The sequence below is a fragment of the Chlorocebus sabaeus genome, chromosome 17, assembly GCF_047675955.1.
Source record: "Chlorocebus sabaeus isolate Y175 chromosome 17, mChlSab1.0.hap1, whole genome shotgun sequence".
Lineage (NCBI taxonomy): Eukaryota > Metazoa > Chordata > Mammalia > Primates > Cercopithecidae > Chlorocebus > Chlorocebus sabaeus.
Window position 1 is genome coordinate 69103379 of NC_132920.1, and position 27839 is coordinate 69131217.

Consider the following 27839-nt stretch of genomic DNA (forward strand, 5'->3'; position numbering starts at 1 on the left):
AAATTGTGTGGAAAAGAATAGAAGGAGGCAAGGTCGGAGGTGGGGTGAGAGGAATAGTTTTCATCCACTTAAAATGAAGGGAATAAAATTATAGCTCCCCAGAGAAGACCCAAGAACACATTTCACCTCCGTCTCCACCCCGCTCCATCCTCTCTCCATCAACCTTGGCCCAGATCTCTCCTTCTCCCTCTACACAACTTTTATGCTTGTGGATAAAAATGAAGGGATTTTCTCAGCTTATCCATATTACTTCAAACTGTGTAATTTAAACTCACGACATAAGAATAAAACACTATACTTAAAATATTTGGTAAGATCTATTTTTGACTTAATAGTCTTTTGGATTTTGCTTCTCTTTTCTTGTTGACACTTTTTTCCTCTTCTGGTTTCAAATGAAAATGTAAATATGATAAGAGGAAATGGTGTAATGAATGACATTTCATACTGAAGCCAAAGGAGCTTAATAATAAATCCTTGGCTCAACCCAGAGACATAGATTCAGCTGTCACCATTTTTAAACAAAGTTAGAGGTTATTGTATAATATACTGCTAATTTTTCATGCTGTGAAAATTAAGTAAAACGATGTTTGACTTCCTTCCTGTTTTCAATCAACTTTTTGGTAGTCCCTTTTAGGACCCAGATTTAGAAGTACGGTATAGCAATAAAATTTAGCTACATTCTGGGTTGACAAAAGGAATTGGTAATTTTAGAATGTTTTAAACACAGAAAACGTAATGGCAATGTAAATTCAAAATTGGAAGTGTTCTTATTATCTTCTTGGCCTTACTTATTCCAATAATCCATTCTAAACACAGGTATATGCCATAATTTCTCATAGATGTTTTTATACTTACATAACTTTAAAAATGTTCTTGTGAAATGTTTATAACTTGCCTGATGTCGGATTTTCTTACGTTGGATACTCAATAAGTATTTTGACCCTGAATTTCTCAATGACAGAAGCTGTAAAGAAACCATGATAAAGAAAAAGGCCTCCTAGAGTTTTTCTGGACTGAGCTATTTTTTTCCAATAGATGAATATCTTCCAAAAATGTATTTATAGTCATTACTTATAAAAGTAATGTTACTTGAAATAGTTTGTTTTGCCATCTGTAATTTTGGTCCAATATAGACTAAAGTACCCTGACCATAGTTATTTTTCCCACATGCTGAGAAACTGAGAAAGTAACCTGGTAGGGTTCCAAACTTTCAAAGGTAATTGTTTATTAAGACGGTAACAGGTAGCTTGAGACGTATCTTCAATCTTGCTTCAGAATAAGGGGTTTGCTGCAATGTGATTTCAGCATTTCTTAACCAGTGGGCTGAAATTTTTGTTTGCTTCTAGCAATAGCATGAATTGCTTCCATAGAGTTAGTTTGTCTATTCTTATGTTACAAGGAGTTTGTCACAAGAAGTCAAAGATGGAAGGAGATGAAACCATAAAATGGAATGGTGCATTCAAAGAAGAACCAAGAGAAAACTCCAAACAGAAAAACAGCAAAACCAGTATTTCTCTATTGTTGCAGAAGACTGGAATATGTGGTTTCAGAGTTGGAAGGGAATCTGTGGTATAGGTCATTTGTTTTTCCAGTGGTAATGAGCTGATAAAAATGCATGGTCACTTAGCTAACAGAGCCTTCAATGCCTCTTAGCAATTCCACATTATCTAGCTCTTTAATTCTCGACAAAGAGAATTTCCAATCTGCTCACATGTACTCAAACCTCTGATCTCCCTCCTACATCTTTCACTTTTGCATCTGACCCAACTGCTACTCCAAAAAGAATTTAGTAGCAATAACAGACTGAGATTATCTCAACTTCGTACCATAAAATATGCTAATTTATTTACATCGACACCCAGTTTTTATTCCTTTCTACCTGTTTCAAATCAAGAGGGGAACCTTCTTTTTATTAAATTTCACTCCTTCTCATGTGCTTTAGATTTCATTTCCATAAGACCTCTCCAAAACTTGATGCAATCAATTCTTTCTCACTCCTGATTCATCAGTTTCTCCATGTGATTCTTCTTTTAGTATTTAAACATGCTTTAATATTTCCCATTGTTAAAAAAAAAAACTCATACCCACATCCTCTTTTGCAGTTTTAATTTTAAATGATAACTAATGCTCATAATTATTGGGAACTTAGTATATGCCAGACGTATTCTATGACCTCTTTTATCAACTTGTTTAGAGAAAGAGGTGAGGGGACCTCACTAGGAGCATGCCTACCTGTGGAGCTCCCATTTCACTTCTGCCAATGGAAGTGGAGCCAGCAGAGGGCTGACTCCCCACAGGAATCTCACTCTTCCCCTGATAATCCAGGAAAGAGTGAGCGATGGCACCAACTTGGATCATGAAAATGGAGGGTGAGTGGAATTTCTATATCATTATTACATGCAATCAAATAGGAATTGGTGATTGAGTGGATGTGAGGGAAATACAAGAATGACATCCAAGTTCCTGGTGGGAAAGATAGTGTTCTTTCACTGACAGCAAACAGGGAAGGAAGAACTGCCTTAAGGAGAAAGGCAGAGTTCATTATTGGAGATAGTAGACTTGAAATATCTGAGGATGGATAGCTCAGAGACAGGCAAATAGGGATTTGAAATATAGGCACAAATGGAATCAACCAATCTCAGGGTTGATTGATACTTTGTCATAGAAGTCCTTTGAAATCTCCATGAATTGTCACACCTAGAATTCCGTAACAGTCCCAATGGTGGCATTTAGTGTAATTCAATCGTAGTGGTTGTTTAAAAAAAGGAGGCATTTTTCTCTTATTTGTCTAGAGAGGTCTGAGGACAGGATTAAATGATAGCCTGCCTTCTTCCTGCACCCCACCATAGCAGTATTACTTTGTTTTTGCTTTAAAAATACACTTTATTGTTCAAAAGTTCATCCTAAATATTAATTATCTGATATCATTTTCATAGCAGGTTCTATAAAGAAGTATATTAGCTCTAATTTCATTATAGATTAAACATATGAATGCATAGCAGAATGCTCCATGTGTGTTATTCTTTTGAGAACTTTAGGAACTGCCTAAGTCTAGATAAATTACTGTAACGGGTTGAGAATATGTATGAATTGTTATTATTGTTAATACTTTTGAGAATTTGCCAAGAACTAAACACTTTACACTTATTATAAGCAATTTTTATAGTAATCCTACATCGTAGGTATTTTTCATTCCTATCTTACAAACGAAAGATTGAGGGTGTGAAAAATATGATAATTTGCACAAGGTCACACATTTGGTAGCTTTAGTTACCAACAGTCAGTCCATGACTGTCTAAATTGCTTATTCTAAACCCTGGATACACATTAGAATCACTTGAGGCACCTTAGCAATTCTAATGCTTGGGCTTCACCAGAGACAGATTACATCAGAATCTTGGGGAATAGCACTAAGAGATCCATAGTTGTTAGAGCTCCCCAGGTGATACCAATGTGCAGCCAAGGTTGGGAAACACTAGCTTGACTCTAAAACCTACGATCTTTTTATCCCATGCTACCCCTAAATCAAAAATTGTTTTCATTCCACATTGAAATAGTTCTGTGATACCAACAAGACCATTGATCAAACATGACAAACAGAATAAATAAGTGTCTTCTTGACTGGAAAGCACTATCCTCTTCTGCCTTCAAAGTTATACAAGAAATATTTTCAAGGCCTAGAAATCTCAGCAACAGGGCTGCAAGATTTTGTTTGTTTTGCTTGTTGCAAGTTGAAAGCAATTTTATATTTGCATTATTATGTCCTTGGTTTTGAGTGAGTATATATGGTGCTTGCAAGCTGGGAAGGGATATCTAAACACACCAGAGGGCACAAACCTACTGAAAAAGGATTTCCTCTACAGATAAAGAACATAGTGTAAATCAGTTTCTGTCTTGGAGTTTACAACGTGATTTTTACTCTTTGCTTATTTATTTAAATTGACAGATAAAATTGTATGTATTTATCATGTACAAAATGATGTTTTGAAATATATCTATATTGTAGCATGGTTACATCTAGCCAATTAACGTAGGCATTACCTCACATAGTTACCATTTCTATGGTGAGAACATTTAACAGTTTCCTCTGGTTTTTCCAGACACCTAAGAGAAAATGCTTCCTTTTTTTGAACACTGTCTTAGCATTTTGAAGTTTCTAAATTATTAGTAAAGCTTTCGTTGAATTCTTGGCCTTATTTAGCAAGTGACTTAATTATATTTCATTTTGAATAAAATTGTTATTTTTTTAAGCCTGGAGATAACAGTATATAATGAAGCATCTGCTGTGTACGATGTACAAATGTTTGAATTTCCAAAGCACACATTTCAAAAAATCAGATTTTCCTGTTATGTTTGAGAAACTTTCCAAGAGCTTCAAATTATGAACATGTTTTCCACTAGATACATATTTTTGACATCTGTGGAACAGATTTTTATCTCTGCTGACATATATCTAGCACCTATTTTCTTTTTAATAGTGATGGTTTTATGAATATGAAATTATAAAAATTTAGCAAATAAGAGTTATTGTTTGAGATACTCACATTTAGAAATTGCTTTTATTGCTCCTTCATTCATCATTTTGTATCTTACATAACTTTATATTGACAATTTCTTCTGTTTAGTCTTGTGACAGATATTTTAATTATGTAGAAAATAACCTGCTTCAAAATTTTCACAAATTGAAGGTTGTGTAAAGGGTTAAAGAGATGACGTTTCCTCATCATAACCTTGTGCCATACCTTGTAAGCAAGTACTGTAGCTTGTATTTAACGGTGAACCAAGAGTTTTCAAGAAAGAACTAAAGTCCATCATATCTCTTCTATTGATATTTTCTATAACATCCAAGGGAAAGAATGCATGGGCCAAGTACTTGGGTCTATGAGAGAGGTTTTTCAGCTGTCTACAGATGACACTGCTGTTGATGTAGCATGTCATAGCAGCTGTGGAAAAAGGAAGGTTAGGTGAAGTGATAATAACAAAAGGCTTCTGATTCAATTTTTATTGCCATCAAATTTTTCATTTAATTTTATGAAATGAACCTTGTCTTCACAATATCTATTGGTTTTAGTGATTCACTTCATTAATTGAGGTGCTTTATCCAGGTAACCTCAATTTGCACATGTGTTGATGGAGTTTATATAACCAAAAATATATTTGGAAATGGTGTATTTCTCTGTTTTAGTTGGTGGTGATTTGAAAAACAAAGGCTCATGAGTTAATATAATTTTTGTTTATTTATTATAACATCTATTTATTTGTCATGCGCATACCTTTTGTTTCAAAAAGAATAACACTACTGTTAAAGAATATGGACAATCATTAGAAAATTAATATTAGAAAATAAGAACCCTTTAAAGCACAAGGCAACATGTTATAGTGGAAAGAGCACATGTGCTTCTCTATTTGCTGAGTATGTAACTTCAGACAAGTTCTTTAAACTCTCTGAGCTTTCCTTCCTCCTTTGTAAAATATTTCCCGTACAGCTTTGCTGCAAAATTAACGTTTAAGCAGAGTAGGTGCTTATCAGTTAGTTTTCTCATCATATTTTAAGATGCAGTCAAACATCTTCCCATGTGCTTATTTTGCCAAATAAAAACTATTGTTTATCAAGCACTTACTGTGTGTAAAGTTATGTATTACCTTTATGCAAATCCCCATTTTAGCCGTTATTTCATCTTCATAATAATTTATTTTTAATCTACAAGAACTATGGTCTTCTGAATAATGTAAATATGCAGTTATTAGTGCAGCCTTTAAAGAACTGCCTTTGAAATCACTGTGGTCATCACCAAAATTTCTTTCCATAGGATAGTTAATGAGTAAGGAGTTATTGGTGTGTCCAGAATTATATTGTAAATGCCTTGTACATATTTTATTCCATGTGAATAGTAAGATATATGTATTATTAATTTATTTATTACAGGCAAATCAGGATGTGAATTGATGAAATTAAACAATTCAGATAATAATTGCTTTATATGTAGGAATTAGTTTAGTTTGTCTTAGATTGTTGAAATGTTACTATAATTGCAAATGATTCTTGATTTCTTCATAAATACTGTAATTGAAGTGTGCAGATATTGACACTCTTTAAGAGTTTCTAAATAGTATACTAAAGTGCTTCACTTCAGTATTCTGTTTGTCATTTTTCTAGCAAAAGCACAATTCTCTACATTTTATTCCATTCATGTTTTTTATATAATCTATCTGTCATAGCAAACATGTTCTCTTTTGCTTTTTGAAATACTTACAATATACGTATCTAATATTGCTTATTTTTAAGATGCTAACACCTTTAACTCATTTATTTGAATGTTGGAAATAAGGTAAATATATTATTATGTATATTTTTCAAAAATTCTTGAAACCCTGCCAAACAAAAAGCAGTAAATAGTTATATTTCATACTCTAAGAAACTCATCACTGTAATAATAAAATAATATTTTTAAAGGGAAATAAAAGAATAATTAACATTTGAAAATTTTAGTAAACAGACTACTCAGATATATCTGATGAAAAATTGGAAACATAGACAAGTAATATTAGAAAAGGAAAAATGTATTTCTTAAAAGGTACAAGAGAACATTACACACAATCATATATTGACAAATTGAAAAATATAAGTGAAGTGGATAATTTCCTAAGAAAACACAAATTTACAAAATTAATTTAAGAAGTGAATAGCCTGATGAGGACTTTAATTACAGAATTCTTGGTATTGTGGAATTTTAGATCTAGGAAAGCCTTTCACAACTGTATGATAAAACTCTCATAATTTGTAAGTGAGAATGTTGAGGTCCAAAGTTTTTGTGGTCTACTGAAAACATCCTATTAGCTTTGGAAATTAGAAGGTCATGGGTGATCCCTGTGGGATGAAAGTTTAGGGGCTATACTAGATGGCAAGAAGAAAAGAGGAGAGCAGGTAATAAAGAAGTTGAAGTGTAGCGTAATCTTTCAAGAAGTTTGACCACAATTGGAAAGAGAGAGAGAACAAACCAATGAGAACCAGTGAAAACAAACCAGAATAATGGACAGTTGGTTGGTTGGTTGAGCATGGAAACTTCAACAGATTTGCAGGCTAAGAGATCGAGTACATAAGATAACTAAAGGAAGATAATGTAGAGATGACTAAATATGGAATCAAGAGTAGTTACTATTTTTTGATATTAGATGTGAGAATAGTGGTTATCTTTGTGAGGCTTTGGGACTGGCAGGATGGAGATGCTCTAAATTTTTATCTTGATTACAGTTACATAGGTGTATATATTTATACAAATGAATCAAGTTTTATTATAATATTTATTGTGGATTAAAATGCATATTTATTTATAAAAATTATTACTCTCTATGCATTAGAAGATAATGTCAGTTTAAAAATTTAGCCCACCAAATAGTAGTTACTATGTATCAAATCTTTACAACAATCCTATGAGGTTGGTGCTATTATTATTCTCACTTTATAGTTGAGGAAGGGAGTCACAGATTTTAAATAACAGCCTGTGAATGAAGTATTATGTGAACCCAGCGTATGACACTGCATGACTCTATTACACTATCTCCTGAAAGGGAAGGGGCCTGCATTGGAGAAGAAGGGAGTTGGTGGAATTAGGGATAAATTTCAAGGTAGTTGGACTAGTGAAGATGAAGATATCAGTAATATAGATGGTCTGCACCTCATCAATGATGTAGAAGAAAAGCCAGTTTGATATAAGACAGTAAGGAGGAATGTTGGGGCTTGAGAAGGATGAAAAAGACTGTGAGGATTAGACTCTGGAATGAGCACAAAATATTTTCAAAAGGCAGTATAAGGTAGTCAAGAAAGTCTCAAGTTCTGGGATCAGAGACAACATTTTAACCCCTGCTTCCCACTCTTAACCAAGGGACATTGGCCAAGTTGCTTAGTCTCTCCAATGCCTCACACGTAAAATGGGGCTGGTGATCATCTGACCACGTTTTATTTTGTTTTATATCACTAGGAAGTCCCTTTATCCCACTTTCTTCTTTTTAAATTTTGTGCACTATTTTTTGCATTTAATTTTTTCCATGATTTAGAATTGCCTTGTCAAACAAAAATTTTTTAAAAACTAAGATTTGAAGGTAATTACATTGAATAAATTTATTGACCTGAGGGAGATTGACATTTGTATAATATTGTCTCTTAACTCATTATATAATATAGTTTTAATTTATTCATGTCTTCTTTTGTCTTTAATTAAATGTTATAATTTTCTGCACAAAATTCATGCATATTTTAGTAAAATTCATTCTAAGGTACTTTATAGTTTTTGTTTTTATTATTAATAGAAACTTTGAATTTATCTGATAATTGTCCCTTAACAATTTTGTTCTACATGTGCAATTTCTGTCTCGGCCTTTGAAGGACTTACATGTTTTTGAAATTTTTATTTTGCTCTTACCCTATTGTCTCTGCTCACCTCTTTGTCCTTTGTTCGCTGGACTTTTCTCTTTTTTCATATTGGAGGATTCTCAAATTGTCTCATTATTGTTGGCTGTTTATTCATATATATAAGCAAGGCCCTAAAAAGCGATGCATAGCTCTGTGTGGGTGAGTGGGCTTTTGAAACGTGGGCTTCACAGTATGTACATCAAAGATGAACCAGTGTATGAGAGTTTTTTTCCCTTTGGGGGAGAATATTAATCTCTGACATTCTGAAAGTAGAGGGGAAGGAAAAAGGAGAGGAGGAGGGTCCTATGGTTTAATACATACATTTGTTCCTGCTTATATACCTACCCACTAGTGAGATTAGTATCTGACTTCAGAAACCAACCCTTTCAGTTTCTCCAGAAACTAATCTTCCTTGTGACAGTGCTGAGCTGTGTTGACTAGAGAAGGAAACACAAAGTTTCAACTATTCTCTATGTAGATGTTTCAACCAACCATTCTTTTTCAGCCCCATATAAAACTGTGTCATCCTTCTGTTTCTGGTCCCCACATTCAGAAGGTCCACAGAGTGAATAAGCTTTATTACAAACAACATTTCTATTACCCACCCGCTGCCCCACCACCCTATGAGCAGGTAGTGTATAACTTTCTCTACCACTCTTTGTCAGTTAAAGCTTGTTTCCTCAGAATCTGCTGAATTTGTCAACACCTTGAGTTCATGGTGTCTACTGCCTATAATTTTTTCTTTGTGACTTAGTAACTTGGTCATTTTAGTGTGGTTTGGGAGGCAGAAGAAAGACAAATCGGTAATATTTTATTAAAAATTTTGGACTACATTTTCCAAATAACATTGTTGCTAATATAGAAAAATTAGATTTGTATATTGATCTCAGTGTATAGGAAATAAAATTTTTATTTTATATAAATTTATATAAATTTCAATTTATATAAAATAAATTGCATCCAACCACCGCATTGATTCTTTTTACTATTTCAAATAGTTTAAAAATTGATTATTTTTGGATATTCTAATAAGGAGATATATTATCTGCAGTGACAACAATGTGTATCTTTATTATTGTTTTTTCTTGTATTGTTTTGGTGAGAAACTCTTGTGCAACTTAGAATAATAAAAGTGATGGTAGACATCCTACTTTTATTCATAACTGATGGACATTAATCTAGTATTTTACTATTACACATGATTTTCACTACGAGGTTTCAAAAGATGATCTTTATTAACTAAGACTGTTCACTTCAATATATAATTTCCAAATAACGTTTTTTAAAATTATTATTTGGGTTCTGAGTTATATCAAATGCTTTCACGTTTATTAATGTGACCATATGATTTCTCTTCTTTAATATGTTAATGTAATAAATTATGGGGAGGTCATTTTTGATGTTGAATCACCCTGCATTATCGGACCCACTCTGATTTGATACTGATTTATTATCCTTTTACTGTATTTCTAGATATAATCTTTCATTTAGTAATTTCATATTTATGCTTGTAAGTGGAAGTGGCTTACAGCTTTCTTGCTCATTTCAATATCAATGTCATGCTAGCCTCCTTATAAAATGAGTTGGATACTTCTAATCTTTCTCTTTGACCTGGAAATGGTAATGTGAATTTGGATGTTTCTTACGCTTGTTAGAATTTGCCTGTTGGTGTATGGAAAATGATACTGAAATGTTTCTGAATTTCTACTTTTTTTGAAGGACTACTTCTTCCATTATGACTCCATTTTATCTGTTATTAGTTTTATCTCTCATAATTTATGTTTTACTAGAAAAATGTCCATTTTATAACCAAATACATATATAACCGTTTTAATTCCTAATCTTATTTATCTTGCTTTTTCTCTCACCTTTAAATATCATCACAATGGCCAAGGTTTCGCTGCTTTATTGGTCTTTTAGAGTCAGCTTTGGCTTTATAGATGAATTTTACTGTTTTTTAAATTTTCTGTTTTGTTAATTTCCGATTTTATCTTTTTAAAATCTATTCCTCTGATTTCTTTAAGTAGCCCATTAATTTTCATCTTTCTCTTGCCTTCTATTTAAGGCTATAAATATTCTATTATCATGGCAAAATTTCACAAGTTTTCATATATATGCTGCTGTAATTGTGATTCAGTTATAAATAGTTTATAATTTAGAATATTGGTTTCTCTTTAATTATTCAAAAGCTTTTTCCTCCAAAAGGTACAGAATTTTAATTATGATTTCTGATTTTATTAAATTGTGGTCTGTGAAAATGTCCTGTATATTATAAACTTTCTTGAATTTATTTTGTTTCACTTTCTATCCTAAGAGGTTCCATTTGTGTATTAGAAATCTAGATATGCTCTGTTTTTTATGTATAATATTACAAAGAAAGAATATTAACCACTTGTGTTTATTGCATTATAATCATCAATATTTTTTTTCCTCCACTTTTGGTTACTTTCTGAGAGCTGTATGTTAAGTCTATCATTATAATTTTAGTTTGACAGTTCATCCTTGCAGTTTTCTGTTTTTGCTTCATATACTTTGAGAGATTATTATTGTTCTCATAACGATGTGTTCCTTCTGTGTCTTCTTTGTGCCTTGCTCATTTTATTAGTATGAAAAGTCCCTCTTCATCTCTTTCATTTTTCTCCCAATATTAATATTGTGACATCTCGTTTTAACATGTTAGTATTTGCATAAGCTAGCTCTTTTCATATCTTTGTTCTGTATCTTCCTATGTCAGTCTTTGGGTATGTCACGTAATTACATTACTGGAATTAGATTTTTTCATCCAATATGAAAGTTTCTAACTTTTAACCAGTAAATACAAAGTATTACCATTTGTTGTGTTTTTTGATGTTTGGAATTATGTTCATTTTCTTACTTTTTTTTTCTATTTCTCATGTTTTCTAGTTTGTTGTCCTCTTGCTCACCTTTAATTGAACAGATAGATTTTTTATAGTTCAATTTTTTCTATTTTACAAATGTATTGTTATTATTTTTTGTGGTAACTGAAACATTGTTAACATAAATGTTCAAGTGAATTTTTCTATAATCTAGAATTAATCAGTATCTCATCCCTGAGAACAACAAAAAAGAGGTTTAGAATACTTTTATTTTCCTCTGTTCCCTTGCAACTCTCATCTTGGAACCCTTTCTGATATTATTTTCAATTTTATATCCACATGGCTATATTTTTAAAATTATATAAATTTATGTAAAATAAACATTTTAGACTTATTATCTTCTTTTTTAAACTATTTATTTATTTATTTATTTTTAACTATTATTTTAAGTTCCGGGGGTACACGTGCAGGTTTGTTACACATGGAGACTTACTACTTTCTTTGCTGTCCATCGCTTCTTTTATTTCATTCCCTCCTCCTGGACTTCTTATTGTTAGTGGTTTATATTGTCTAGCAATTCTTTCAAAGAGGATCTTGAGGTAATTAACTTCAAAGTTTCTTCCAATTTAAAAAATATCTTTCTTTATGCTTCTCTCTTGTAACAGTGGCTTGACTGGGTGTAGAATTCTGTCTTCAAAGTTATTTTCTCTTAGAATGTTGAGAATCTCATTCTACTGCCTTCTTGTACCCTGGGTTGCTTGCAAAGAATCTGACGTCAATCTGATTCTGATTTCTTCGTCAGTATGTTTCTTTTTACTCTGATAGCTTTTAAGATTTATCTCTTTATTCTCTATTTTCACAGATTTCATCAAAGTATATGTGCACGTGCACGTGTGTGTGTGTGTGTGTGTGTGTGTGTGTGTGATCTTTAGTCTCTCCTACAGTCAGGAGAATTTTTAAAGTTTTGAGAAAATTTTCTGTAATGTTTCTTTAAATGCTACCTTTCCCCCGATTTTCCTGATTTCTGCCTTCTGGAAGTACTTTTAAACAGACTTCAGAACTTCTGTATCATCCATGCATCATGACTTTTCTACTTCCCATGTCTTCATTCCTGCTCCCAATACCTAGCTTTGGGCTGTGGTACCCATCGTCAATCTGTTCTTTATATACTTTTGCTTTCAAGGAATTTCTCACAGTCTCTAGTCCATCGCAGTTTACTCTTCTTATTTTTTCCAGTTATTTTAAGCAATCTCTTCTACTGTGTCTAGGAATTTGGTGCGAAGGATGTACTTGAGAGTGTTAGGTGAAAACAGTGCTCAGTTTGACAATTTAAATCTGTTTTCAAGTTTTGAAATATTTGCCAATAACATTCATCAGCTGTGACACTGATGAGACCAGTTTGGGGTTTGATAAGGCAGGAAAATCAGAAGAATTGAATGATGAACTTGAGATGCTAATGAGTCTCACATTTCGAAAGGTGAACTGCGAGGCTTAGCCATAGTGGAAGTCAACACATGGAGACTTTTGAATAAAGAAAAACTGTAGGACCAAAGGTCACAATAGTGAGTCCAGTGATAGTGATAATTGAACAGTTGCCAAGATACGAACCTCTTTATGGAAAAGGAGATTCAGGGATTGAGGCTTGTAAGTGGAAAAAACCCTAGCACTGAGGGGATCTAAGGGATGGTTGATCACTGGGGGCTTACTGATGTGGTTTTAGGTTACGTAGGAGAAGAGATCAAACAATCCTGAGCCCTGAACAGTAAAAAGGCCTCTTTTATAGAAGCTGATGTGTCATTTGTGGAAAATAATTAAAGTTCACTTGAAAATTGCTATTCATAAAAGTTGTATCGTAAAGACTATTTGCAATTTAGCCGATATAACGTATCAGTAGAAAAATCAGTGTGTGTTTGCTTGTATGGAGTGTTTGATTTTCTTTTAAGTTCAGGGGTACATGTGGATGTTTGTTACACAGGTAAATGAGTGTCATGGGGTCTGGATGGACAGATTATTTACACTTAGGTATTAAGCCAATACTCATTACTTATTTTTCCTGATCTCCTTTCTGCCTCCCTCCACCCTTCGATAGGCCCCAGTGTTTGTTGTTCTCCTCTGTGTGTCCATGTGTTCTCATCATTTAGCTCCCACTTATAAGTAAAAACATGCAGTATTTGGTTTTCTGTTCCTAAGTTTGCTAAGAATAATGGCCTCCAGCTCCATCCATGTTCCTGCAAAGGACATGATCTCATTCTTATTTATGGCTGCATAGTATTCCATGTTGTATATGTACCATATTTTCTTTATTCAGTCTATCATTGATGGGCATTTGGGTTGATTCAGTGTCTTTGCTATTATGAATACTGCTGCAATGAGCATATACCTGAATGTGTCTTTATAACAGAAAAATTTATATTTTGTTGGGTACATACCCAGTAATGGAATTGCTGGGTCAAATGATATTTCTGTCTTTAGGTCTCTGAGGAATCACCACACTGTCTTCCACAATGGCTGAACTAATTTACAATGCCATCAACTGTATATAAACCTTCCTTTTTATCCACAACCTCAGCAGTATTTGTTACTTTTTGGCTTTTTATTAATAGCCATTCTGACTGATACGAGATGGTATCTCACTCACTATGGTTTTGATTTGCATTTCTCTTAGTGGTCAGTGATGTTGAGCATTTTTCATATGCTTGTTATCAGAGTGTTTGACTTTATACTAATTCTCCACATGATGAAGCAAAGTGTAGCTCCTTTTTTTTCTATTTTTCAAGATCATAGATTTTGCGATGCTCTTTATATATGGTTGGCTTTGCGACTTAAACCTCTTTGGTTCACATATACACATTCCTTAAGTTGAGATAGCTTACCTCCGTACTCGGAGCAACTTAAGATTAAATATTTTTCCAGCTATTATAAAATACTATTGTCTGAAGAAATAGGCCTTATTTCTTTAGTCACAATACATTTCCCTGTAGTCTGTGGCCATATTGTTGTTCAAAGAGACGTGATTATTGAAATAAATGTCAGTGGCTCAAAATTACATGTGCTTCAATTTGTATTGGAATTAAAGTGAATATCAGGGGATTGCAAAGTAATGAACACAATATACAGAAAGAAAATGTTAAAATCTCCGTCCTCAGACATTGAACACTTCATTATTTCTTATAAAATTTCAGTACACCAACACTTAGGGTCTAACATTGCAACATATTTACAGTTTGATATAACTCTTTATTGACAGTTTAAAAATAGAGATGGACTAGCTTTGCTAGCAAATACAATTGAGTTGAAACAAACAGGTGGAGGAAAATGAAAGGGTAACTAGTGACTTAGAAAGGTTAACTAGTCCTTGGATAGCAAGTGGAAGAGTTATCTTTGGAATTCAAATGGATTGGCGACTATAGATAAAAAATAAGCGAACTGGTCAGCCTGAAGATATTTAAACCATAAACTGGTAAAAGTAAAAGTCTTAACGTGTCGAGAATAGGAGGAATTACAATTGGTTAAAGCTACTGCATTATACCTGAGACTAGAGTATAGGTATGAGGAAGTGTTCAAGAAATCCATGATTTTATCATCTTTATAAGCAGAAACAAGTGCTAAATAGATTTAAGTACTGCATGAAACAAGGATTCACATGCTGAAAAATTGTTTTGTTTTACTGCCACTTATAATAACAATGATAATAGTCATATTTGGTCGGGCACTTGCTGTATACCTAGCACAGTGCTACTCAGCTTCTTAACATTATCTCTGATCATTTACACAACTTGGTGGATAAACATGCTGAGATTCTTTTTATAGGATTAGAAGAACTGGCATACTAAGTCAACATCTGGTGAAATTTAACAAAATTAACAAATCATATGAATCATTTGGGCCAAAAAATTCTTGTAAGATATTCTGCATTAGCAGTGGATGGTGGTAGACATGAGAAGATATGGGTTATAGTTTTATTTCTTTGTAATTTTTTTTTACAATTTTTTAAGTTCTACTGTGTTTGTTTTGCCATTTTCCATTTTTAAAAACAGTAAGAATGAGAATGACTGGCAAAGGAACAAATTAGTCCTGTTGCTGGTTCTGGTTTATAAAGACTTGCATGTCAACAAGATTTATAAAGAAATTATACCAACAGTGAAGTAAGTAGCAACCAAAATGAGGTTGCTGATCTTTTGCTGATGAGTCACGACTAATGATCAGCATATTCAAGGTGATTAAGTTACATGAAGAAAACTATCTATAAAATCTTAGTTCTGTACTGCTGGTGACATGATTAGCTTTTCAAAATTATTTGATTAGGATACACTTTGCTAAGTAAGAGTATAGAAGCATTGTATTAAGTACTTTAAAATACATATTTAGCTAAACCTCATTTTGTACTTTGCTGTTACACCTTGAATATCATGCATGTAGAAGAGCAAAGTAATTTTTTCTTTTGAAAGGCTGTTACTCTTACAGATATAATTTTAACATCAACACAGATATAACAACAAAGAACGATTATCTGTTAAAAGGGAAGAATAAAGAATGTAGCCAAAATAATTATGCAAGATGTCTGTAACTTAAACCAAAGGAAAGAGCATTTTCTTAATTATATTTGTCAAAATTCAAGTAAAACAGTAATTTTAGTCTCTCTTGAGTTCAAATTTACATTCAGGGTTCTTCTCATAAAAAATTAAGTGTGAAAATAGAATTAGACTTTTTTTTCAATTGTAAATACTGTATAGAGCATAAAGACCACAGGGTTTATAATTTCTGTAAATAATTACTCTTGTCACTGAGGAGAAGTAGGTATTTGAAATAAAAGCAATGAATCAGGGATTAACAGTCCTCTGAAGAACATATCATTTTCCCTCTCCCTGGTTCAGTGTGAGTTTTTTTGTTTGTTTGTTTCCACAGAGTATCTGCACAACCACCACTGCATTTTTGCACTTTTTCTTCCTGGCTTCGTTCTGTTGGGTTTTGACTGAGGCGTGGCAATCATATATGGCTGTAACTGGAAAAATTAGGACACGGCTTATAAGAAAACGCTTTTTGTGCCTTGGATGGGGTAAGCATATTGATATACCCTTTCGTACTTTCTCAAAATGACTCTGAACGCATATTATAAAGTAGTCAAGAGTGATTAGACACAGGCTACTTTGTGTCTAATTTAATCTACGGAAGTGAAAATACATGAGCTGGTCAATTTTGAACATTCATTGGTCATTTGGAACTTTAAAAGGAAGTAAGTATTGAATGCTCATTTAGCTAGTCAGTTAACATTCAACAGTGCCTAGATAGTATGAGATGAGACCCGAGATACCTACACACAGAAAAACAGTGCTCTCTGTTAATATTTTCTGAAAGTGCAAAATACCTTAAAATTTTCAAAGCCTAATGTGTGATGGTTCACTAGGCATGTATTCCCACCAAGAAAACTTAGAGGACTTCATTTCAAGAAATCTCAAAGCAATTAAAGAATAAAGCAATTCATTTCACAGGAAGAACACCATTTAGAGAAGTAATGAAACCTCACAGCTAGTCAACGTGATCCTCAAAAGTAGAAACAGAATTGCTGACAGACTGAGAATTAATTTTTCACTTGTGCTTATTAAGAAGTTTCTCTCAAATTGCCTCATGACATAGACATCTCAAAGATCTATATTATAGGGCCAATTCTACCGATAGCCTAGTTAATTTAAGAAGCTACTTTTAGAAAAAGCCCAAATATACAATAATATCTACCGTATTAGAAGACTGGCATATGGGAAGCTGAGAGGAACCTGGGAAATTACAAATAAGTGTACTTATAACAATTCCAGAAAAATTTAGGCTGGAAAAATATGATCAAGAACACTTAAATATTATTCATTAGGTTTCAGCAAGGTCTGTTATGTCTAATTAACGTGTTAGGACTTCATCTGCAGACAAATGGAAAAGCAGTTAAGAAGCTGAAGAGTAGGCCAGACATGGTGGCTCACGCCTGTAATCTTAGTACTTTGGGAACCCGAGGCAGGTGGACTGCCTGAGTGCAGGAGTTTGAGATTAGCCTGAGCAACATTGCAAAACCCCATCTCTACCAAAATTGCAAAAAATTAGCCAGGAGTGATGGCACATACCTGTATTCCCAGCTATCAGGAGGCTAAGGTGGGAGGATTGCATGAGCCTGGGAAGTGGAGGTTACAGTGAGCCAAGATCACACCATGACACTCCAACCTGTGTGGCAGAGTAAGACTCTATCTCACACAAACACAAAAGTTGAAGACTTTGTTCCACTTAGAATTTCATCAAATTTTTGTCTAAATTTCATGACAAAGGCCTTCTAAAGTTGAAGTAGTGTTTAAATCAAGGGACACTTTTGCCATGAATTAGTACTGTTCTAAGAAATACAGAATACAGCTAAAATAACACATTTTTTGATGAAGAATAAAACATGGTGATTTTCAGGATTGGTGACTACCTTGTTTAAAATTATTACTAAAGATTTTGAGGAGAGGGTTCACCAACAATCTCCAGATTTACAGCTAATATTTAAACTACTCTAGGTAGCAAAAACCTAAACTGATGGTGCTAAAGTATCAAAGTTTATGGGTTTGCAGAATAGTGGTGTATGTGTTTCATCATGAACAAGTACAACATAATGAGTCTAGACAAAATTTAATCTAAATTGTATGAAATAAATACTATTAATTCTTCAGTTATAACCCATGAGGGATTTTTTTTCCCTAATGAACTTGGTCCAATCAAAAAAATCAACAAATGACATGTGTGAAGGAAGAGGAGGAGGAGGAGGAACAAGAAGAGGAGAAACAGAAGGAGGAAAAGGAGGAGGAGGAAAGGGAGGATAAGGATGAGGAGGGGACTATATATTTATAATTTTATGTACATATATGTATATGAAATTATATATAGTCACCAGTGTTCATTTAACACTATGGTGTGTCCCTCTGAGATGTTTTCCATAGTTCTTGTCATTAAATATCATGAAGGAATGTGATGTCATTAGAGAAGGCTCACAGAAGAAGGAGAATAGCATCAAGTATGTGAAATGATAGTAAGAAAGAAGATGGGCAGAGGAGATACAAGAAGATGATTAGATGACGGATTTTTCAACTAGAAAAGGCAAACACGATCTTCCTGAAAAGAAGACATAACCAAAACTTAAAAAAAAAAAACTCTTTAAACAGCGTAGATTAGAGACTCTACCAAAACACAGGGAGGTTCCATTGAACTTGAATGAGGTAAGTGTAATTCCCATAAATGTAAACTAAAAGAAGATGCTAGCTCAGAATTGGTACAGGTATATAGGTAATTGAACTCTCTGTTTCTACATTCTTGTTATTATAAGCAAATTATAAAGAAAGCGTTAACTGAAAAGATTTATGTTTTTTTCTTTCTTATTATAAGTACAACTTGATGTGGATCAATATGTGGCCAATGGAATGTTCCACTTCTCTGATATTACATCACACCAGAACATCCAGTTTTTGCCTTTCTGATTTTATAACTATAAATTTCCTTTATAACAGTGTAAACCCCTAGGGAAAAAAATGACTTAAAAAATGTACTAAATCTCTGTTATTACTTCCATTTAAACCCATGTCAAATGTGGTGGTAACCTAGCAACAACAGAGAAGTGCAGTAAGTTAAAAGCTCAGCTACCTCTCTCATATTTTTAAACTTGAAAGAAATTTTGTAATAGAAACGTACCTTGTGAAGTGACTCATCCAAAGATAGCTTCTCTGATTTAAGCATCTGGAGTTTGTTCTGGCTTTTCTTAGGCCAGTATGCATAGTGGTTATAGCTAAATATGAATGCGTGACATTGCTTTTCTTGCAGGTTTACCAGCATTAGTAGTGGCCACATCTGTAGGCTTCACCAGAACAAAAGGATATGGCACTGATCACTAGTAAGTCCATCCACAGTGATAAATCATGTTTATAATTTAAAAAATCATCAAAGAGTCTTGGTTGGCACTGCTGATGGCTTGCATTTTATCATGGAATCATTAACAATGGTAGAAATTGCATTAGTAAGGAACAAAACAAGGTAGCTTAAATCTACAGAGGTTAAGAAGTAAATGTTGTGGCACTGTTCAGAATCTTTGTTTCAGTTTCCCATTTCTTTTTTTTTTTTTTTTAATTGTACTTTGAGTTCTAGGGTACATGTGCATAACGTGCAGGTTTGTTACATATGTATACTTGTGCCATGTTGGTGTGCTGCACCCATCAACTCGTCAGCACCCATCAACTCGTCATTTACATCAGGTATAACTCCCAGTGCAATTCCTCCCCCCTCCCCCCTCCCCATGATAGGCCCCGGTGTGTGATGTTCCCCTTCCCGAATCCAAGTGATCTCATTGTTCAGTTCCCACCTATGAGTGAGAACATGTGGTGTTTGGTTTTCTGTTCTTGTGATAGTTTGCTAAGAATGATGGTTTCCAGCTGCATCCATGTCCCTACAAAGGACACAAACTCATCCTTTTTTATGGCTGCATAGTATTCCATGGGTGTATATGTGCCACATTTTCTTAATCCAGTCTGTCACTGATGGGCATTTGGGTTGATTCCAAATCTTTGCTATTGTGAATAGTGCCACAATAAACATACGTGTGCATGTGTCTTTATAGCAGCATCAGTTTCCCATTTCTTAATAAGACCAGCATATTTGGCTTTTAAAATATTTCAATATTTATTGTGCATGCCCAATCTCAAATAAATTGAGAACTGGATAAGTCTTGACATACTTACTTTTTAGAACGTGATACTGCTATGAGCTTCTAATTCCATTAATGATAATGTATATTGTTATTAACCAAATTTTGTCATGTTAGTTCAAGTTTTGTTACTATGTCAGGGCAATGTATACTAACAATTATAGATCAAGGGAACCAATGGATTTTTCATTAGAAAATACTTGGACTATGCAAGAAATTAAAAGGGAGAAATTAAAAGCTTATTTTATAGTGGTAGTGCTGATAAATTCTATGAGAGAATTTGTGGTAAAGTTTAAATTTAACATTTTAAATCTAAACAATGCACTTTCATGTTTTGTTTTATCTGCTTCCAAGTTGAGGAGGCAATTAAGAAGTGGGGAAAGAGATGTGCATCTTATTAAAAGCATATGTTTTAAAGCATGATGTTCTGTTTAATTATTTTGGGTTTGAGGTAGGAATCACTGCCAGTTAGGCCCTCTGGTAGGTTCGTACAAATTGTAAACATACTGAGAGATATTATTTCACCTGTTTATCGTAAAGAAACTTCTGAAAGGTTTAAGAAGCTCATGTCATCAGAACATTTTTATGCAATCTATATTATTTTTTAAAATTGTGATAGCATAGATGGCAGACTACTGGTTACTACAGCACTATCACCTTAATTTATTACTTTTTACAATAGCATCATTATTGGTATACATCTATTTTTGGAAAGTCACTGTATTGGGAATATGGGAATAAGCAAGATTATATATATGATGGTTCCTACTTTCAAAGAGTTCATAATTAAAGTGCAATACAATACAATAAGTAATGCATTTATTTTATAACTATAAATTTTTATAACAGTGTAAACTCCTAGGGAAAAAATAAAAGATATACTGAATCTCTATTAGTATATCTTGAAAGATATACTAAACCTCAGTTTGAAGATTAGTGTACACCAAATTACAGTGGGGATTTAGGGGCAGAGATTAGTTTATACAAACATACAGTGGGAATTTAGTGGCAGTCTTAGAGACACAATCTAAAGTATTCTGTGAGACTAAGGTTTTTTCTCCAGGTATATTATTTAAAAATAGATATTAAAATAGAAAAGTACATTTTTATCTTTCTGCTGTTATGTCAAGGAACAATAACTAAATGCAGACTTTGAATATACATACACATATTTGTATATATATATGCTAATATAGTATTTCTTTGTGTACATATACAATTAATTACCAGGTAAATATGTTTAAGGTATAATTTACATAGAGTAACATTCACCCTATTAGTTTTGAGAAATACGTAAGTCATGTAACCACCATCACAATTAATATAGAGCAGTTTATTGTTAGAACAGCTACAGAGGAGTTACTGTTCATTGTTATTACTTCTAAAGGCAGCATGCTGAATTTGTAAACTGAGAAGAAATAGTGCAAGGGTCAAACGTCAAAAAACAGGTGCATGAAATGGTGGCCATGACTCTTTGCATCAGCAGCCCCTCACGCTTCCCTCATTTTCACTTTCCTGGATTCTGCATGGGCAGATGTGCCACCCTGCAAGCCTCCAGTGTCAGCCCCATTCCCTCTGCATTTCCCTCTGCTGTGAGAGACTGTTTCTTCCCAAATCGATTATCTTGTCTCTATCAATGCAAACCTATATCTCTTAGTGAATTTTGTCATTGAAACAAACACAGCTGCATTTATTTTTATTCAAAAGCTTATCTTTAGGGAATTTTCTTAGTAGTTTGATGAAAAAGTAAAATTAGAAGAAAAATAGCATGCAAATGTAGCTTCTCCATTCCGTGCAATGATGGCTTTTAAACCAATTTCTCCCAATATTTCAGTGGCCTCAAGGAAGAGCAGGTAAATGGCACATCTAAAACTCTAAAAAAAATACACTGTTCTTGCTTTAAAGTACATTTGAAAAAATCCATAATGGATATAAAGCAGCATTTTATAAAATGTAAATAATATTCACCTTTGTATTGAGAGTAAATATAGAAACCTCACTGCAACAGTAATTTGTCTAAAATGTTTCAACTGCCTGAAAGTAAATCCTTATAATAAAACTGTTTCAGTTAGACGTATATAGTATTTCTTACTCATGAAATGATATAATTCTAGATTTTTCTATATCTTCTATGTATTTTTTTTATTAGAAATCTTTAACATGTGCCAAAATTCCAAGGCTAAATGTATAGTCTAAGTTGTTTGTATCACACTTTAGTGGTCTAATACTTGTCACTAATTTTTGTTAGTTCTTATCTAATGTTATTTTCAGCTGCTGGCTCTCTCTTGAAGGAGGACTACTTTATGCTTTTGTGGGACCTGCAGCTGCTGTTGTCCTGGTAAACATTGAAATCAACTTATTTTGTTTTCTTAGGAAAAAAAAAAAACTAATTTCTTTCAATCAGAGTGGCATTTTTGATAATGTAGTTCTTGTGTAGAAATTTTAAAGTTCGGTGGACTATTATTCTGATTGAATATCAATTATTATTCAGTCTTTTATTATTCTAAAATATTCATATTTTGAATACTAAAGAATATTAAACTGGGAGTGTGGTATTTCTCTTACAGTAATTTCAGATTTGTGAAGAAGTTTGAGTAAGTTTTAATGAATTCTTCCTCTTTAATGTATAGAATCTCATCATTTACCATAATCTCACCTTTACAGTATTCTGTATAGTACATATGGTTATTAATAGGGAAATCTCCTTAAGGCTGTCCCTGTCAAATATCTAAAGGAAATATATTCTCAACCTCAGTGATACTGACATTTTGGATCATATGTTTGTTTGTTGCAGAGGCTGTCTTGTGTGTTTTAGCAGGTTCAGCAGCATCCTTCTTCTCTACATACTACATACCAGTAGTACCCCGTAGTCATAACACTCAAAAACATCTTCAGACATTTTCCAATGGTCCCTAGGGGTCAAAATCATCCCTGTTTAAGAATCACTGCCATATGTTATAGATAAGGATTTTAAATTTCTCTTTTGAAGCCACAAAATAATTGTTTAAAATTTTAAACTATGGTAATGTGAAATATTTCCTTCCAATTTGCCTTTCTCTTTCTCTGTTTGGATTTATTGATTACAAATTTTTCTTGCCCAGTGCATCTTTAAAGAAAATAAGGGAGGAAAGAAACAGTCTAAATTAAATACAAATATTCATATTGCTGTACAATTATATTTCTAATTGGAAAGTTCCTCTTTGGTTTCTTGAATGATTCCTTCAAAAAACTGGAACGTAGTGACATGCTACTAATTCTGATGTCAGTTTTCTCTTCCTTTAAGCTTGTTCTCCCTCCACTAAGCTGTAACAGGGAGCAGAAACTGTCTATAATTTGCAAGAAAAATAAAATCAAGACAAGAATCTTAGAGCATAGGGAAATCAAAACTATTAGACACCTTTTTGTCTGCTGCATTGAATTTTTAATCAACTGAACTATTTCCCTAAGCCTCTAGGTTAATGCCCATATAACACTAAAATGGAGAAACAGAGTATGTATATAATTGAAACACCGAAGTATGGTCTTTGGAGGGGTGACAAATTCCCTTATGATGAAGTTGTAGATTACTAGAATCCATAGAATACACTTTTTCTCTTAGTTTAAATAATGAGAGTTACATAGATGAATAAGTATTCTTTTGATTAAATGGTATCTTGTCAGGAAACTATGAAGAGTGACTCTTCCTAGGTCCATACTTAATAGGTATGTTTTGCATCTTCCTTACATTAGCAACTGGACACATTTTCACTTTATATTCACCATCTTAATTGGTAGCAGGGCAGGGTTACACCAAGATTGGAAAGAGTCAAGAAAGGCAAAAATAAAAACATATTTTTCATTTACTCATTGGACTGGATTCCCTGATCAGAAAGTGTTGGTAGATTAGAGAACTGTGGGGGCTCATGGTAAGCTGGTACGAATAGACATCTATGCAGTTTTTACAGTTCTATTTGAAAAAGGAAAAATAAGTGTGATTTCATTTTATGTCATGCAAAAGACTTTTTAAGTGAGAATAAGAAAGTCTTAGAAAGAAAATGATAGAACTGTACACTAGAGCATATTTTAAAAATTAGCACTAGTGTCCATTGTGAAAAAGATTCTGGTGAATTGAATAGGCTTTCCTTTCTGCCTAGAAAAGCATGGTACATCAAAATGCTCCCCTTCCACAGAAGAGAATAACCACACAGCATGAGGAATTTAGGCATTCTGTCCTCTGTGTTGGGAATAATGACAAATCATCAGCACCTTTTGCTGCCAGGGCTCACCCTAGCCTCATGCTCTACGATTCAGAATCTCCTGGCTCACGGGCATAGGGTAAAACTCATTTAGCCACATGATTTTACTCAGGGTTGACTCAGACAGAAGAATGCCAGATTGGCATAGTATGGTACCATTTAAAAGTCAGGCAAATGAAGGTTAATTTCCCCAGTGTTAACTGCAAAGCATGGAAATTAAATGAACACAATGTACTTTACAACCTTAAAGTAGCACACCACTGTTAAATTGTTCCGTATGCCTCTGTGCACATATAAAATGTTTGAGAGTGCTTCATACCATTACTACTGATATGGTGGTTATGAATTGATAAAAATAGGATTTTCAGGAGAAACAGGGACCTGATTCCCTTCAATATCATTGAAAGGTCAACTTTGTTTCTGTTTGACAGGTCAACATGGTGATTGGCATTTTGGTATTTAATAAACTTGTTTCCAGAGATGGAATCCTAGATAAAAAGCTCAAACACAGAGCCGGGTAAGCTGCAATTGGTGGATTTTGAAGGTTATTTACCAGTGAATCCCGTACTCCAATTTCAGACCATCACTGACTGCGTTTGACTATGCCTTGAATTTTGTTATTGATGTACTAGTGTGTCTTATAGATTCTGCCATATAAAAGTTTCCAATGTGCTATTTTTATGTAATATGACCAAAAATCTAAAAGTACTATAACAGGCCATTAAGAAATTTGGAGTGTATTTGTGCATATTGCCTACTTGTCAGATAAGAACATTAAACGTTGAGGCTAGGCTTGCAATGGTTGTCGTTAGGTAAGGGTTCTCAAAACCTTCCTCGTTTTGGTCACAAAGGTCAGAGGTAGATTGAACACAGTGTTGGTATGTGACAGAGCAGAATCAAAACAAGCAAACCTAAACAGGGCAAAATGCTATATTTTCTTTGACTAATTGTATATATCAGGAAAAAAATCTTCACTTGAAATAATCACTTATCAAGTACTATTTGTGTGTGTCTTATATTTTCATTCTTTATGACATTTTTAATCTAACTGGCTAAAAAGAGTTATTCATAATTTTCACACTTTAACCTCTTATAAAACTTAGAAAAGCATCTCCCTTAATTTTACTGTTATTATAATATATAAATATCTGATGACTTATTATATGTTATCATATATATCTGGCCGGGCACGGTGGCTCACGCCTGTAATCCCAGCACTTTGGGAGGCTGAGGCAGGCGGATCACGACGTCAGGAGATCTAGACCATGATGAAACCCAGTCTCTACTAAAAATACAAAAAAATTTGCGGGATGTGGTGACAGGTGCCTGTAGTCCCAGCTACTCGGGAGGCTGAGGCAGGAGAATGGCGGGAACCAGGGAGGTGGAGGTTGCAAAGAGCCGAGATCGCGCCACTGCACTCCAGCCTGGGTGACAGAGCGAGACTAGGTCTCAAAAAAATAAAAAAGACGTGTGTGTGTATATATAAATGTATTATATATTTTATATATATCTATATTTTATATATATTATATATATAATGACAGTAATGTCTCATATCTAGATTGTTAGTAGCTTTTTAAGGTTATGTCATCCTTTATCATATAAATTTGTTGACACTTGAATGAAATATTAATGCCTTTGATTTTTTCCTTGTGACCTTCCCTATAAAAAGTTTCCAGCTTTCTCCTTTCCATTGAACTGTATCCTCATTCAAAACTTACCCATGTAATATTCTTTTCTTCCATAATTTATGGTATTATTTAATAGTCACACTAATTGATCAGTTACTTGTAAAATTTTAAGTCCTGTGTGTTCTTATAACCTATGTAATGATTTATATAGTAAGATAATCTGGGTATTTCTTTTCCCTAGGAAAAGACTAAATATAATGGCTTTCAATATAAAAATTTGATATCATTTATATCAAACACTAGAAATGCCATAGTGTAATAAAAACGTCACTGAAAGTTTCTTCCTGAGGGGGGATCACTTCTCTCATTTAGAGATTTTTTTCACAGCAGATGAGTTTCTATAACATCCTTAAATATGTAGACTTGAACGTAGTACAAACACAACTCTCTAGATCATTTGAACACAAAATTTTCACACAATTACTCTTGTTATTATGCCATATGTGGTGGGAATTGGAGTAAGCTTCTTCAGTTATTTCTGTCCAGATTAATTATGTCAGAATATACTGATCAGACTGAGTACTGGGATAGAAACTCAGTTCTGCTGCTAGTAGTATAAACTTACATAATTTAAACAACCTCAACAATAAAATGGAAACGAGTGGTTAAGATAAACCTCCGCAATTTACTAGCTGTGTCTATGTGCCTTTGGGCATGTTACTTTTTGCAACTCAGTCTCCTCATCTGTTAAATGGGGAAAATAACTCATGCCTCATATAGTATATGAAAATATAATGTGTATAAAGCACACATTAGAGAATCTAGCATATAGCAAGCATTCACTCAACAGTGGCTGCTCTTCTGAGACGCCAACCTGAACAGATGAGGTTGTTTTGGAAGGTCTCTAACTATCAATCAAGATAGTCTAACTATCAAGGTCTCTAACTATCAGTCATGATTCCACCATCCATGACATGAAGGTCAAAAAAAGAGATAAGATCATCGAAATGAATATGATGTTGAAGATTTATTAAATTCATAGTATTTTTTCTTATTTAATTATTTTATGTGTAAAGCCCAGTTTAATTCATATAGCTCTTTATAAGAGATCATATAGGTTTAGAAGAAATGACAGTAGTATCATATTATGAATTTAGAAATTATCCATTTCAATCTACATATTAACAAATAAGTTATTCTAAACAATTCTTAGAAGTTACATATGTTTCACTGGCAAAACTGAGTCGGTGTTTTTCTGGTTCAAAGGCCACTGCTAGAGAAACAGAAATGTTAACTTATGTTATAAAAGCAGGATGTTGGCTACTGTCCAAAGCAGAAAAGAACTATTAACCAATTAATTACTTTAGATTTTCAAACTGTATTTCTAATATAAAGTACTATTTTAGCTTAAGCAAATATAGATTGAAATTTTTACTCCATTCCAAAGTGTGATTGAAGGAAATTTTTGGAAGCTATAGAGGTTTGAATAATTTTAGTTCACAGAAAAGTAGTGAGGACAGTGAAGAACAGTCCCCAGTGAAGAAGAAATAATCAAAATTAACTAAAGAAGCATTAAGCAGGAAGCTAATTGGTTGACTTGACAACCAGTCCTCCTAATTGTAAAAATCATTTCAGCTTATTTGAATATACACATATATCAAGCATTTCTTTTACAACTAGGTTGTTATTTAAAACCAAGTATTGTACCAAGATGTTCCTTCTCCCATTTTTTCTGTTTCTTTGTTCCCTTTCTTCTTTTTTATAATCAGTTATTAGAAACAGCCAACCATATAGTTTGTACTCCATAACTATTTGTAAGGAATTAATAAGTGAATGTTTAATAAATAATGCAATAGTTTAACAAGTTTTATAATGCCCAAACTATATTAATATTTTTTCTACTGAAATTCTTTTCTCTTTTTAAATTTTAAGTTCAGGAGTACAAGTACAGGCTTGTTACCTAGATAAACTTGTGTCACAGGGATTTGTTGTACAGATTATTTCATACTGAGGTATTAAGCC

General features: G+C 33.3%; 1 protein-coding gene across 3 annotated transcripts in view; it reads left to right on the forward strand.

Annotated features, from left to right (window-relative positions):
* ADGRB3 (adhesion G protein-coupled receptor B3) overlaps positions 1–27839 on the forward strand; it is a 734436-nt gene that overhangs the window by 650610 nt on the left and 55987 nt on the right. For all 3 annotated transcript variants that reach the window (XM_008013603.3, XM_073006121.1, XM_008013605.3), the window contains 4 exons: positions 16153–16303; positions 19075–19144; positions 22223–22289; positions 24618–24703. In XM_008013603.3, coding sequence (XP_008011794.2) covers positions 16153–16303; positions 19075–19144; positions 22223–22289; positions 24618–24703 — 374 coding nt within the window. The remainder of the gene's footprint in view (positions 1–16152; positions 16304–19074; positions 19145–22222; positions 22290–24617; positions 24704–27839) is intronic.